Source organism: Bufo gargarizans, chromosome 3 (genome assembly GCF_014858855.1).
Source record: "Bufo gargarizans isolate SCDJY-AF-19 chromosome 3, ASM1485885v1, whole genome shotgun sequence".
NCBI lineage: Eukaryota > Metazoa > Chordata > Amphibia > Anura > Bufonidae > Bufo > Bufo gargarizans.
In genome coordinates this window covers 496,708,720-496,722,960 of record NC_058082.1, presented here as the reverse complement: position 1 = coordinate 496,722,960, position 14,241 = coordinate 496,708,720, and the positions used below count along the sequence as shown (strand labels likewise).

At 42.5% G+C, this 14,241-nt stretch overlaps 1 protein-coding gene across 7 annotated transcripts in view; it reads left to right on the top strand.

The window, feature by feature from the left end:
* MYO1C (myosin IC) overlaps positions 1-14,064 on the top strand; it is a 135,010-nt gene extending 120,946 nt beyond the window's left edge. For all 7 annotated transcript variants that reach the window (XM_044283864.1, XM_044283863.1, XM_044283859.1 and 4 more), the window contains 6 exons: positions 152-207; positions 736-871; positions 5,313-5,383; positions 9,413-9,510; positions 10,509-10,608; positions 12,345-14,064. In XM_044283864.1, the coding sequence (XP_044139799.1) occupies positions 152-207; positions 736-871; positions 5,313-5,383; positions 9,413-9,510; positions 10,509-10,608; positions 12,345-12,371 (488 nt within the window). In that variant the 3' untranslated portion in view covers positions 12,372-14,064. The remainder of the gene's footprint in view (positions 1-151; positions 208-735; positions 872-5,312; positions 5,384-9,412; positions 9,511-10,508; positions 10,609-12,344) is intronic.
* The last annotated feature ends 177 nt before the right edge of the window (positions 14,065-14,241 follow it).

The following is a 14,241-nucleotide window of genomic DNA, read 5'->3' as shown; positions in this document are numbered from 1 at the left end:
TAGGATACTATAAGCAGTACCCCCTGCAGTACCCCTAGATGTTTGTATATGATTATGCGGGACAAAGAGCAGCCAACTAAAGGGTGAGAAGTGACTAGTTACTATTACTACCCAAATCATTCAGCCTCTCTCCATCCTGTTTTCTTTCCAGGCAATGATGAGATCAACACTAAAATACTTCAACAAATAGAAAACCAGGCATTAACGGTATTTATTGCATTATACTTTCTGGTTTGTCAATTTTTTTTTGTTTACTACTGCAACATTCCATTTGACATATTTTGTATTACACATCACACATATTGCAGCAATATTTCTGTAAATAGGTTGTCATCATGCACATCATCTGGTGTCCCCACTGAAGCTCACAACCCAGTTTGACTAACACAGTTGCACGTATACAGTATACACACACTAGGGTCGGGTTTATAGAAAGTTGAACAACCAGAATAGTTTTTGGAGTGTGAAAGGAAACCGCAGCATGAATGCCACATAAGAGGGAGAGCATACAAACGCCAAGAGGTGTGTAAGCGGGCACACACCTCGTTAGAAATCAATGCTTTCTTGTCTCCACTTTAACCCAAATATCCCTAACATTGCTCCATAATAATTTTTATTAGAAATGTAAGGATTTACTAGAACAGACATGAGAAATGCTTACCGTACCTGCATTGCCTGGTTCATGTATGGATCTACCATTTATAGCACTATCCTGACGCTCATACCTCTTTACAGTATGCAGTGCCTGTGGTCAAGTATGACCGAAAGGGATACAAGCCACGGAGGAGACAACTTCTGCTCGCTCAGAATGCTGCTTACCTTGTGGAAGAAGCCAAACTAAAGCAGAGGATTGATTATGCCAATTTGACAGGTTTGAATTTCATCAGTTTCTTATGTATGACAGCTCTATTGTTCTGCTATATTGTACTTCACAGGAGAGCAGTGCAATGATTGCTATAATGTATGATGCTCTAATTGAGTCTCCATAGGGTGACTATCTTTTGGTTGCAGTAATTGCCTGAATGAGAGCAACCCCAGACAACACAGAGGATCTGCCTGCAATAAAGCAGTGATCATTACTTGCCAGATCCTGCGCTGCTACAGTTGCCCTGGCTGGGATCTGTTTCGTGACGTCACGTTGATAACGTGTGACCTCTCCTGATAATCGCTGGCCTCAGCGGTAGGCATTTCAGTAGGATGTGCTCTCATCTCTTTCCACTGCTTTGGTTCTTCCACAAGTAGCCAAGGGAGCGCATGTGGCTATTTTCAGAAGTCCCATAGCAGTGACTGGAGAAAGCTGCACATGCATTGCTCTCCATTCACATTGGTCCACGTTCGTGAGATAGGAGCAGGTCTCAGAGGTGTGCCTTAAAGGGGTGGTGCAGCAGCATAATATTGATGACTTATTGTCAGGATATCAATATCAGATGTGTGGAGGTCCGATTCCCAGCTGTATTAGGAAGTGAATAGAAGGAGCAGTTGTAATTACACTGCATCTCCGATACAAGGGAGTGTGCAGGTAAATATGAAGAGGACGCAGTATTAGGCGTCACGACCCCTTCAAACAGCTGATCTGAAATTAATAGAACATTAATATTTTGGATGGGTCATCAAAATGATGCCACTGCACAAATCCTTAGAATGGAAATTTGCTGTCTGGAGCTGTTGTGGATTCCAAAATCTCCCACTTGCTTTCAAACCCTATTCCTGTGCATTATACTGTACTTGGCCCATGGTCTGCACCACCCTGGCCCATGTAATTGTAACGGAGGTCGATGATGTGCAACTTGGTTGCATAATGTTCATGAGAAGCAGCTCTTTTGTTATTCCCCAGTTGCTAATTGGTGATCTAGACTGTTAATTGCAGTTGGCCCACCTCTAATGTCTGAGAGATTTGGATCATTAGTTTGACGTCATATGAATATTTTGTCCTTGTGGGAACGTCTTTCATCTGTAAATCTGGAACAATATATTCTCCTGTAGTTATCATCTGGTCTCAGAGGAGCCCTGATCATAATGGGCCATTTTATTGTTTCCAATCGCTAAACGTTTCATTTTTGGCATCTTTAGGGTTAAGGGGGTTTTCATGAAAGACTGTTCTGTCCTATTGTTGGTATATAGCTACTGTTCAGAGGTTGCTGTTCCCACTACCAGGGCTTGGGGTCCAAAAGAGTTAGAGCATGTTCTGTTCTTGTCCACAGCCGCGGACAAGAATAGGCATTTCTATTAGAGGGCCGGCCATGTGTAGTCCGCAAAATGCAGAACGCACATGGCTGGTGTCCATGTTTTGCGGACCGCAAAACACTTGAGGACGTGTGAATGGACCCTTAATGTGTGCAAATTGTTGACTCCAGGACTACATCTAAGATAACTGATTGTTTGGTTATGTCCTATAGATTTACCACCCTGTAGTTATTCTGGCAGACTTACAGGGAATGTGTCATCAGAAAATGACCTACTGTTTTAAATCAAGTTTTCATCCTAAACACGTGTTTACAGGGGTCATGTAAAAAATGTAAATCATACAGTTGCAAGAAAAAGTATGTGAACCCTTTAGTATGATATGGATTTCTGCACAAATTGGTCATAAAATGTGATCTGATCTTCATCTAAGTCACAACAATAGACAATCACAGTCTGCTTAAACTAATAACACACAAAGAATTAAATGTTACCATGTTTTTATTGAACATACCATGTAAGACTGACATCTCCAAGAGCTAATTGGAGTGAGGTGTCAGCCAGCTGGAGTTAAATCAATGAGATGAGATTGCAGGTGCTGGTTACAGCTGCCCTGCCCTATAAAAAAAACACACACTAGTTCTGGGTTTGCTTTTCACAAGAAGCATTGCCTGATGTGAATGATGCCTCGCACAAAAGAGCTCTCAGAAGACCTACGATAAAGAATTGTTGACTTGCATAAATCTGGAAAGGGTTTTAAAAGTATCTTCAAAAGCCTTGCTGTTCATCAGTCCACGGTAAGACAAATTGTCTATAAATGGAGAAAGTTCAGCACTGCTGCTACTCTCCCTAGGAGTGGCCGTCCTGTAAAGATGACTGCAAGAGCACAGCGCAGACTGCTGAATGAGGTGAAGAAGGATCCTAGAGTGTCAGCTAAAGACTTACAAAAGTCTCTGGCATATGCTAACATCCCTGTTAGCGAATCTACGATATGGAAAACACTAAACAAGAATGGATTTCATGGGAGGATACCACAGAGGAAGCCACTGCTGTCCAGAAAAAACCCATTGCTGCACGTTTACAGTTTGCACAAGAGCACCTGGATGTTCCACAGCAGTACTGGCAAAATATTCTGTGGACAGATGAAACCAAAGTTGAGTTGTTTGGAAGAAACACACAACACTATGTGTGGAGAAAGAGGCACAGCACACCAACATCAAAACCTCATCCCAACTGTGAAGTATGGTGGTGGGGGCATCATGGTTTGGAGCTGCTTTGCTGCGTCAGGGCCTGGACGGATTGCTATCATCAAAGGAAAAATGAATTCCCAAGTTTATCAAGACATTTTGCAGGAGAACTTAAGGCCATCTGTCCACCAGCTGAAGCTCAACAGAAGATTGGTGTTGCAATAGGACAACGACCCAAATCATAGAAGAAAATCAACAACAGAATGGCTTAAACAGAAGAAAATACGCCTTCTGGAGTGGCCCAGTCAGAGTCCTGACCTCAAGCCGATTGAGATGCTATGGCATGACCTCAAGAAAGCGATTCACGCCAGACATCCCAAGAATATTGCTGAACTGAAACAGTTCTGTAAAGAGGAATAGTCAAGAATTACTCCTGACCGTTGTGCACGTCTGATCTGCAACTACAGGAAACGTTTGCTTGAAGTTATTGCTGCCAAAGGAGGTTCAACCAGTTATTAAATTCAAGGGTTCACATACTTTTTCCACCTGCACTGTAATGTTTACATGGAGTGTTCAATAAAAACATGGTAACATTTAATTCTTTGTGTGCTATTAGTTTAAGCAGACTGTGATTGTCTATTGTTGTGACTTAGATGAAGATCAGATCACATTTTATGACCAATTTGTGCAAAAATCCATATCATTCCAAAGGGTTCACATACTTTTTCTTGCAACTGTATATACGGTAATCTACTCTATGACAACCCTTTTTCTACCAAAATTCGAACCAGTCCTGTACCTCACATGGATCCAGAGATCTCCCCATTCAAGCTGTCAGTTAAGACGGCGGGCGCACTCGGGGGTTATGTCCTCTCTGATGCAGCTGGTGGCAGTTGAAGAATGGAACTGAACATGTGTTTCAATCTCAGTGAGCAGGACAGAGAAATTAGAAAAAGAACAAACAGGTGGCGCTATACAGATAGAATTCATTGAATAACTCATTAGCTATAATACATTTTTAATTACATGCAATTACTAAAGTACTCAGATCCAGCTGCTGGTTTGAAAACACAAGTTTTTCATGGGGCAATTTTTTGGGGTGATTATTTTTTTTTTAAATCCTGCAGTTTTCACACGGTCTATTAGAGAATTATAATAGACGCCACTTCTTGGTCGGGTCAGATCACTTTTCAGCAGTTCTGTTATTGCAATATCCTAAGCAGGATTACAATGGAAGATAACAACTCTGATCCCAGTCATATATATGTCTCCATTCCTGGTCATTGCGGTCCAGTGCTGGCTTTGTAATACACACACATGAAGTGGGATGAGCTGATCCACCTGCTCCATATACCACTCTCTCTCGTGCGCCCAGTGGACTTACTGTCAGGGGTCGCGAAGATGTTAAGTTACCTCTGCACAGGTCACAGAGCATGTCTAGAAAACGCTCCCATAGACCTCAATGTCCATTGTGGCCTATGGTCTGTTATAAATCAGATTTCTAAATGCTGTTAACAGCTGCTCATGCAAGATGGCTGCCCCCATAATCCTGTACAGAAAATAAAAAATTCATACTTGGTAACACTGGACCCCTGTTCCTGTGAGCCACAGTGGTCCGTACAGTTGGTCCCCCATGATCTGATACTTATTCCCTATCCTTTGGCTAGGGCATAAGTGTTTGTGCTGTGCCGTGTGACTGGTATACTGGACTACTCTGTATTACCACTACAGAGGGCATAGCATGTAAGAGTCTACCAGAAACCATGTTACAGGACATATATGAAGATCAGTTTTAGTTGATGGTTATAGGAAAGGCTGCCACATACAGGATGATGCATGTTCTAACCTGATTGATCAGCACTACTTTACAAGCAGCAGCTACTGTATATGAAGAGGACGTCTCTGTTCCCTCAGAAGACTGATATCTGTGCTCTTGTTTTTCAGGAATCTCTGTCAGCAGTCTCAGTGATAACCTCTTTGTCCTCCATGTAAAATGTGAAGACAACAAGCAAAAGGTAATATTTACTAGGTATAGATTGTTCTTTTACTACCGTGCATGTGATCATACAGTGGACATTTGTGCACATGGAGATAAATACTGGCCTCTTGCGGCAGTCTGTAATATCCCTTGTGATGCTGGAAGATGCGTCTAATGTATTATGAGACTCGCTCCTTGTCATTAATTAGGTGCAGCCCATGTGCCTAGACCAGGGATCAGCAACCTCCGGCACTCCAGCTGTTGTGGAACTAAAACTCCCAGAATCTTCCTGTCACTTCTGTGGGAGTTACAAGAACAGCCGAGTAAGTTTGCATGCTGGGAGTTGTAGTTTCTCAGCAGCTAGAGTGCCGAAGGTTGCTGTTCCCTGGCCTAGACTGAAACCTACAGAAGGTTGGACCTACCACAAATTTCAGTAGTCTTCGGCGCCAGAAAATAAGCTGAATTCTACGGGCCTGCTGGCCACAACCTCACACACCCCCTTTTTGGAAAAGTGTCCCGGTTGGCGTAGAAACGCCACTTTCGTCTAGATTTAGGTGCAATGGCGTTTAAAAAGTCTTAAACAAAAGGTTTGTGACTTTTTTTTTTACACCAGAAAAGTGGTTTGGAGGGAATAATAAATCCCCCCCCTATGGTTCCGAGCTTCACATTAATAATTTACAAGAGGATTGCGTTGTGGCCAGCTATCCCCTTTAAACTGAAAGGGGTTGTGCAGTGCGTTAACCACACAGTGACCACGCAGATTCCAAGAACTATAACTTTTTTGTTTTTTCATCAATGTACTTTAGAGGGTTTAATTTTTCCAAAGATGTGATTTTCATATGACTTTGCTTACGCCCCGAGTGATGTAAAAGATATCTATGCCAAATTTCAAGAAGATTGGATAATATTTAGGGGTTGCACATATTGATCACTTTTATTACTCCTCTCACTCCTGTACCTAGGAGGTTGGTCTAAAAACTACTTAAGGATCCCAGGGGCTCTGCATCAAGCAAGGTGGATGGCAAAGGCAATATATGCACTTATTGCCCTCTTCACTAAACAGTTGAATATTCCACAACGGGAATTGAAAGAAATGATACGGGTTGCACATTTTGTCAGCCTCCTATATGTTCGCTTTTTGCACGAGGCAATTGTAAGTCGATGGGCTCCAAAGAATGATTTGGATATGTCTACAGCTTCTGAGAACCTACCCAGATGCAGACGTAAAAAAAAGTGCTCTGCTCTCACATTTGCTAAGAGACACCTTTGGTATCTGTCAGAAACAAACGTAGGATTGGCTTTTTTGGACGAACGTATTACTTAGGCTGTGAAAGGGAACCTGTCACCTCCCAAGCCGCCAGCAGTACCTGACAGTATTTAGCAGCGTGTTTCCAACGATAATTTTCTCCCTGAAGGCCGATGCGGCTAAAGGTCAGAAAACGTTCTTCTATCCCCTGCCGGCGCGCTTCTCTACACATGCTTGAAGTCAAGGAGGCAGCGGCCTCCTTGCTTCAAGTCATGGCAACCGCGCCTCCTTCCCTGCCCCTTCACTGTGACTGACTGCGCTTATGCAGAGAGTTCGCCAAATTTAGAAACCAAACCTGCAAAGAAAAAGGAAATAAAACGATGAGAGGGTAAAAACCTAGTTTTTGAAGGAAAAGACCTGAGCCATTTCGTTACTAATAAAACAGACATTCTTTGGCTTGTTTGGAAACCTCAACGTGACAGAAAACTGCAGAAGAAGCCATGTGAACGCTCTTCAGGTGGTCAGTGATACCGCAGAAAGAGGAATTGCTCTGATAAAGAATCGGTCAGGGGGGCGAACAACAAAAACAGTTCTTGTTGAGGGTCGTCGAGCATCACAGAAAAGTCGTCACCAAGCTGACAAAAGAAGGGATTGCATCATTCAAAGTGGATTAATATAACACGTTTTGCCGATCATACTACCTATTAATCTTAGTGTCTGTTTTAATATTATTTTAAGTTTGTGATTTCTAGTTTTTCCAATAAAAGTAATTAGCATTGAAAAATCATATTTTTTGCCTACTTTTACAAAACTGATCAAAGTGTGCAACCTCTAAATATTATCCAATCTTCTTAAAATTTGGCAGAGAGGACATCACAGAGACTCTGGCGTAAGAAAAGTCTGCAAAAATGTAACTTTTTTTTTTTTTTTTTTTCCCCACTACAAAATGAAACACCCTAATGTACTTGTATGAGGTCAAGTTCTAGTTTTTAAGGCACCATTTTGGTACTTGTAACAATTGATTAAAGCCAGCTGTTTAGCTAAAAACCCCTTTTGTTTACGTCAGTAAAAAGGCACATTAGTGGTCACTTATCCTCAGGATAAGTCATCAATGTAGATTGTAAGCCCTCACGGGCAGGGCCCTCTCTCCTTCTGTACCAGTCTGTAATTGTCTTGTTCATCATGCTTAGTGCAATTGTCTGTATTATGTATGTATACCCCTTTTCATATGTACAGCGCTATGGAATGAATGGCGCTTTAATAATAAATGATAATTAACATAAGATCGACAGAGTCCGATTCCTGACACCCCTGCTGATCAGCTTTTTGAGGGGGTAGCAGCACTCTTGCAAGGTCTGCTTCCTCTTCAAAATTACCTGCGTGTCATCTTTGCAGCGGCGGCACAGTGTAACGATATGTGCTCCATCCCATTCAAGTGCATGTATTGTAATTCCATTGGCCCTCTACTGCAAAGCAGATGATGGCAGATAAACACTGAAGAGGAAGCGGCACTGGCAGGGGTACTGCTACCCCGTCATACAGCCCTTCAGTGAAGGTGTCAGGAGTCGGACCCCCGCCTATCTGACTCTGATGACTTCTCCTGAGGATAGGTTATCAATATAAAGCCCCTGCACAACTCATTGGACTCTAAACTGTTGTCACTGCATTCTATGAAAGGGGGCATGTGATGGAAAAATGAATCAATCCAGCCAAGGAGGCAATATGGACAATAACAATACATTAGTAAGTGCCTGGTATTAACTTTATCTACGTGATAAATGCCATTCCTGAGTGAGACAGCCCCTTTAAAGGGATTCTGTCACCAGTTTTTGACCCCCACATTCAAAAATATGGTTATGTGCATGGTGCCCTTGTGATTCCTAATGTGGTCTTATAAGCTAAATCTGTAGGCTCATTTAGTGTAAAAAACGTTTTATCTAACCTGTCATTCATCAGATTAAGGTGCCCAGGAGGACGCTCATGTCTCCAAGATGCCGCTCGTGCCCAGCTCCTCCTTTGTTTTCTGAAGCGATGTGCCCAGCTCCTCCTTTGCAGTCCTGCTCCAACGGTCTTCAATCTGCCCAAGGTGCTGCGTTTCACCTCTCTTGTGCCCAGCCAGCCTCCCCCAACTGCCGCTTTGAAGCGCCGCCCAGCTCATGAATATTCGGTTTGCTGGGCGGCTTCTGCGGTCCCCACTCTGAAGCGCTGCGCTTAACAGTGCCCGGCGCATGCGCCGGATCTTGTGAAGTCCGGTACAGTAAGCGCTGCCCAGCTCATCAATATTCACTTCGCTGGGCGGCGCTTACTGTCTCCGACTTCACAAGATCGGCGCATGCGCAGGGCACTGTTCAGCGCAGCGCTTCAGAGCGGGGACTGCAGAAGCCGCCCAGCAAACTGAATATTCATGAGCTGGGCGGCGCTTCAAAGCGGCAGTTGGGGAGGCTGGCTGGGCACAAGAGAGGTGAAACGCCGCCCCTTGGGCAGATTGAAGACCGTTGGAGCAGGACTGCAAAGGAGGAGCTGGGCACGAGCGGCGGGCGGCATCTTGGAGACATGAGCGTCCTCCTGGGCACCTTAATCTGATGAATGACAGGTTAGATAAAACGTTTTTTACACTAAATGAGCCTACAGATTTAGCTTATAAGACCACATTAGGAATCACAAGGGCACCATGCACATAACCATATTTTTGAATGTGGGGGTCAAAAACTGGTGACAGAATCCCTTTAAGCTCTGTGTTATTGTTCCCTTTTGAAAGCAGACCTGCCGGGGTGCTGCGTGTGGCGTATCTTATCATTAGTGGGGTTTTTTTGTCTCCAGGGAGATGTGGTGCTGCAGAGCGATCAGGTGATTGAGACACTGACGAAACTTGCCATAGTAGCTGAGAAATTCAACAATATCAACATTAATCAGGGCAGGTATGTGGATGTGTGTGTGGCATTAAACATGAGCTCTTGGTTGCTCCTTTTTAACATTCTGCAGGCCCAGCATTGTTAAGGCTGTATTACACCTGCCGATTTTTCGTATGAAAGTTCGTTAGCAATCATCTTGCAGTATAATTCTGCCTATGATTGCCCGATAAACGAGCAAACACTAGTTCATTGGGCAATTGTATATAAAATAATCGTTTGCTGTTGACAGATGGTGCTGATCGTGCGATCTGCCGGTGGCAAACCACTAGACATCATGGGGACGAGCATTGGCATTAGTGATTACTCTCCCTCATGCTGTGGAGGAGATCGCTGCATGTAATAGCAGCGCTCTCTTCCACTAGCTAGCAGGCGATTGCCGGGATGGAACACTTCCCTCCGACAATCGCTTACTCAATCGGCGTGTTAAATACAGGCCAATTCGCTAATTTGCATGGCAATAGAGATCAGTCCATTTATTCCTTTTTAAGGGAGACCTCTCCTGATTTGTCTGTTTTTTTCCAAATATTGTATTCCTCCAAAAATAGCTGAGAACTTAGACCTCTGCTTTATGATGTTCCTCTATTATTCCTCCTGGAAATATATGAATGAATTGACAAGTGGGCATTGCCGTCACCCTTTTTTTCAACATGATATCTTTAGCACGGTCTGATCGGACAATGTCAGACTGTATGGAACATCACAATGCAGAGCTCTAAGAAAAGATGCTTCAGAATTTAGATTTTGTGGGGGGAACGTTTGGGAGTTCTCTTTAACAATTGCTGGTACTACTTTTTTATTTCTATAGTAACTCCTTTCTTTGTTTTGTGAATGTTCCTTTATCCCCTTTGGTGTGCTGGCACACAGGCGTCATTGTATCTGAGATGCGTGTCACCGCAGCGTACAGTCTAATACAATGTCACCAGTGTGAGAGGACCTGTTCTTTATGTGTCTTTTATAGGACAGACTCTTAAGTTATCTCATTATGTTGTTACTGTGTTTCTCAGCATCAAGTTTACTGTGGGTCAGGGTAAAGAAGGCATCATCGACTTTACACCAGGCTCAGAACTGCTGATAGCTAAAGCCAAAAACGGACACTTGTCTGTGGTAAGGACTCGTCTTCTCATATGACTGCTGTGTCTTCTGTTTCGTTGCTTCTAAAGAGTGTATTTGGAAGAACATTTTATGGCAATCCTCTAACTGCATAAAAAGAGGAGAAATGCCAGTATTCTTGTACTGCGTGTAGTGCACCAATTCGCCATTTGTGAATCTGTCAGTCCAGTACAGTATTTTATTTTGCTGCTCCTTCCGTTGTCACCACATCGTCATGTCAGGTAACGGATAGGGGCTGGCATTGTGATGATGCAGCAGAAGCAGGTCGGCTCTTCTTCTACAGCGCTGTCATGGCCTCTCATGACCAGAGGGCTGGCTGGGGGTATACAGAAGCTTCTGGGGAAAAAGGGGATGGCTGGATTTGTAATATTCAGAGTGTGCCGAAAGTGCAAGTCCTGTCCAATACCAGAAATAGCAGTACAACAGGGGTGGTGAATAAGGATGCATGTAGCAGTGGAGAATCGTGTTTGTAAGTGGTTATTGTCCTGTTTTTTTTTGTTGTTTTTCTCTTTTATGGTCCAGCATGAATATAACGGTTAATCATGATACTTAAAATAGATGTGATGTGAAATTTTAAGTTGTCCATTTTTATTTTTTTCCTCAAAGTTGCCAGAGGCATCTGACGGGTGATGCTTATTGCTTAAAATCTGGATCAAGCCACAAAAGGTTAAAAAAAAAAAAAAAAAAAAAAGTTATACTCATGCCATAAAATAAAAAAACAGAGCTGAGGACAGTGATTGACTCTAGAGGTTAAACGTCGTATCTCAGCATATGACAGACACACCTGCTGCAGCCAGTCTCTGCAGAGGTTACACGTCATATCCCAGCAAGTCAGACACAACTGCTGCAGCCAGTCTCTGCAGAGGTTACACGACATATCCCAGCAAGTCAGACACAACTGCTGCAGCCAGTCTCTGCAGAGGTTACACGACATATCCCAGCAAGTCAGACACAACTGCTGCAGCCAGTCTCTGACCTCATCAGTCTACCGCTAAGCACAGTGATAGACTGCTGCAGTGAAGTTCTGAATACCTGCATGTCACTGTGCAGCTCAGTGTCTGTGACATGCTGGGGTACAACATTTGAACTCTGCAGTCAATCACTGTCCTCGAAGCTGTCTTTTTATTTCATGTCATTTTAGGGCTTGTCTCGGATTTTTAATTGTCTCTGACAACCTCTTTTTAATTGAAAAATATTGTCCGTATTATGCTAGTAAAAATCAAATATGAAATAGTGTCTTCCTTCAGAGAGAGGAAAGTTCTCAATCAGAGAGCAGAGTAATCTCAGTTTCTTCCTCTGCCACACAGGGTAGGTTTTATCTACGAGGCAATCCTTATTAGAATAGTAGGCGGGGGACTGGAATGACGGAGAGAGTTGCAGCAAACTGTTGAGCAGTGCATTGATTAGTGTAATGTGAGAAGCCTTGACCAACCACACCATTGGGATCGCATCAGTCAGGAGTCATCACTCCTCACTGGTCTGACAGTATAACGGGAGACTCTCTGCTGTGCCAACAGTCCAGACAGAGAGGAAGTTAAAGACTGCACTGGATCTCGCACACATAGTATTATATCCAGAAAACCCTTCCACCCATTGTCTATAATAGACTAGAATATTCACCTAGAGGTTGTTAATAAGTGATTTAAAACCGTTTTGATAGAAGTCTCTCTTTAGTAAGCGGAGAACGAGAACATGTTTCCACTATTAATATGTGTTCTTTTCTTTTAAAGGTTGCGCCACGGCTGAATTCCCGATGATGAAAATTTGCAATTCAGTAGGAATCTGGACTACAACCGAACTGACAGTTTCACCTTCACCCATTTCCCCCACTTGTTGAACAATACCTGCTTTTTATATTTGATAGTTACCAAAGACCTGCGCTGCTTAAAATAAGGAAAGAAATCATTTTATATATTTGTGAAAGTCAAATATTTTATTTTTTAACTTGCTTTTGCACAGTTGCACCCCTCCCCCCGCTCCTATGGTATATTTATGCATTTTCTGCAGTAGGCATATTGGGATTTTGCCACTAAGGTGGTGGGCTCTAGCCTCTGTACACGTCTGAGTGGGAGGAGGATGATAGAATATTATTAGTCTCTTACTCTAATGCCAGAGAGGCCTTTTCCACTTTGCAGACATACCAGGCTATGGTTCAAACACAGACTTCAGAAAGTCTGCACTAAGTAAATGGAAACTTATTTATGCAATCTTAATTTCAGGTATTGAGGTATATTAAGCAGATTTTATAGCTTTTATTCTACTAAAAGATATATTGTGCAACATTTCTCAGAAAAGCCTTACAATGCCTTTGTGTTGTAAGAGAAATCCAAAGCCATATGTAAATGAGTGGACAAACCCTCGTCACTGTCTTTTAGAGGTGACGTCCATTGCAAGAGTTAATGTTTTGTAAATGTAAGAAATACTAAAATGTGCAATATATATATATATATATATTGTGTAGGGCACCTTAACTAACGGTTGTTACATGGAGAAATCCTAATTCGCTCACACTCGTTACTCTTTCACCAGTTGTCTTCTCATATCTGCAATTCAACTTTATAGACTTAAAGGCTTCACAGATGCTGAATTTAGGGTGGATTCCGGTCACGTTTTTCCCATCCTTTTAACATATACAAAAAACATATACGTTAAATGGATGCTGCAGACTGATGCCAGACAGTGGCATCTGTTCAACATAGAGTTCCATTGTAGTAAAAAAAAAAAAAAGTATACATAGTTTTTTTCTGGACTGTGCAGAATACAAGTACGTAGTGTGCTGCGTTTTTGTATCTTTTTTTTTTTTTGTAACGTATACGTGAAACGGAGGCATAAAACGTGATGTAAACCCACCCTTACTGCATAATTTATTCTAGACTGCCTATTCCAGAGAGGTCTGTATGTTAACATGGTATAGTTCACCTGTACATTGGAGAAGCCATTCTCTCCCCATTCACAAAGATCCATGTATTTAATAGGAAGTAAAGGAATTGTCTGCTGGAGGCATGTTTATGTGCACACCAAAGGGAAGGGAAGTGAAATAGGAGTGCAGCTACATTATATGTGCACCATTTTCATGCATAGACCTCTTATAGGCGACCTGTCCAGTATCCTGACATGTCAGATATCTTAAATCCTTGTATTCCCCATGACAGCACAATCCTGGAGTGTCCTGTGTTATGCTGACCCTCTATTAGTCCTTCTGGAAATATATGCCTACATGGACAATTTGTGCCAACTTTCTCGTTCTCAGTAGGGACTGTCCTACACAGTCTGATACTGTTAGTATTCACAGTTCCATTTTTTAGGGTGCATTCACATGTTTTTATTGGCATTTTCCAGCATGTTAAAGCAATGATATTCTGGTGTGTCTCCACCTCCTTCTCTTTACAGAAAAAAATGCTTGAAAAAAAAAAAAGGCCATAAAAATGCATGAGGTATGGAAAAAACCTCGAGTGGCTGTTAGTGGTTTTTCTAGCAGTCAAAAACCAAGACATGTTTGAAAGCTCTTAAAGGGAGTCTGTCACCTCCATATGGCCATATACAGTGCTTACATGGCTCTGTAGCACACCTATACAGGATTGTAACAGTACCTTTGTTCTTTTCTTTAGATTTGCACCAGCAGGAAAA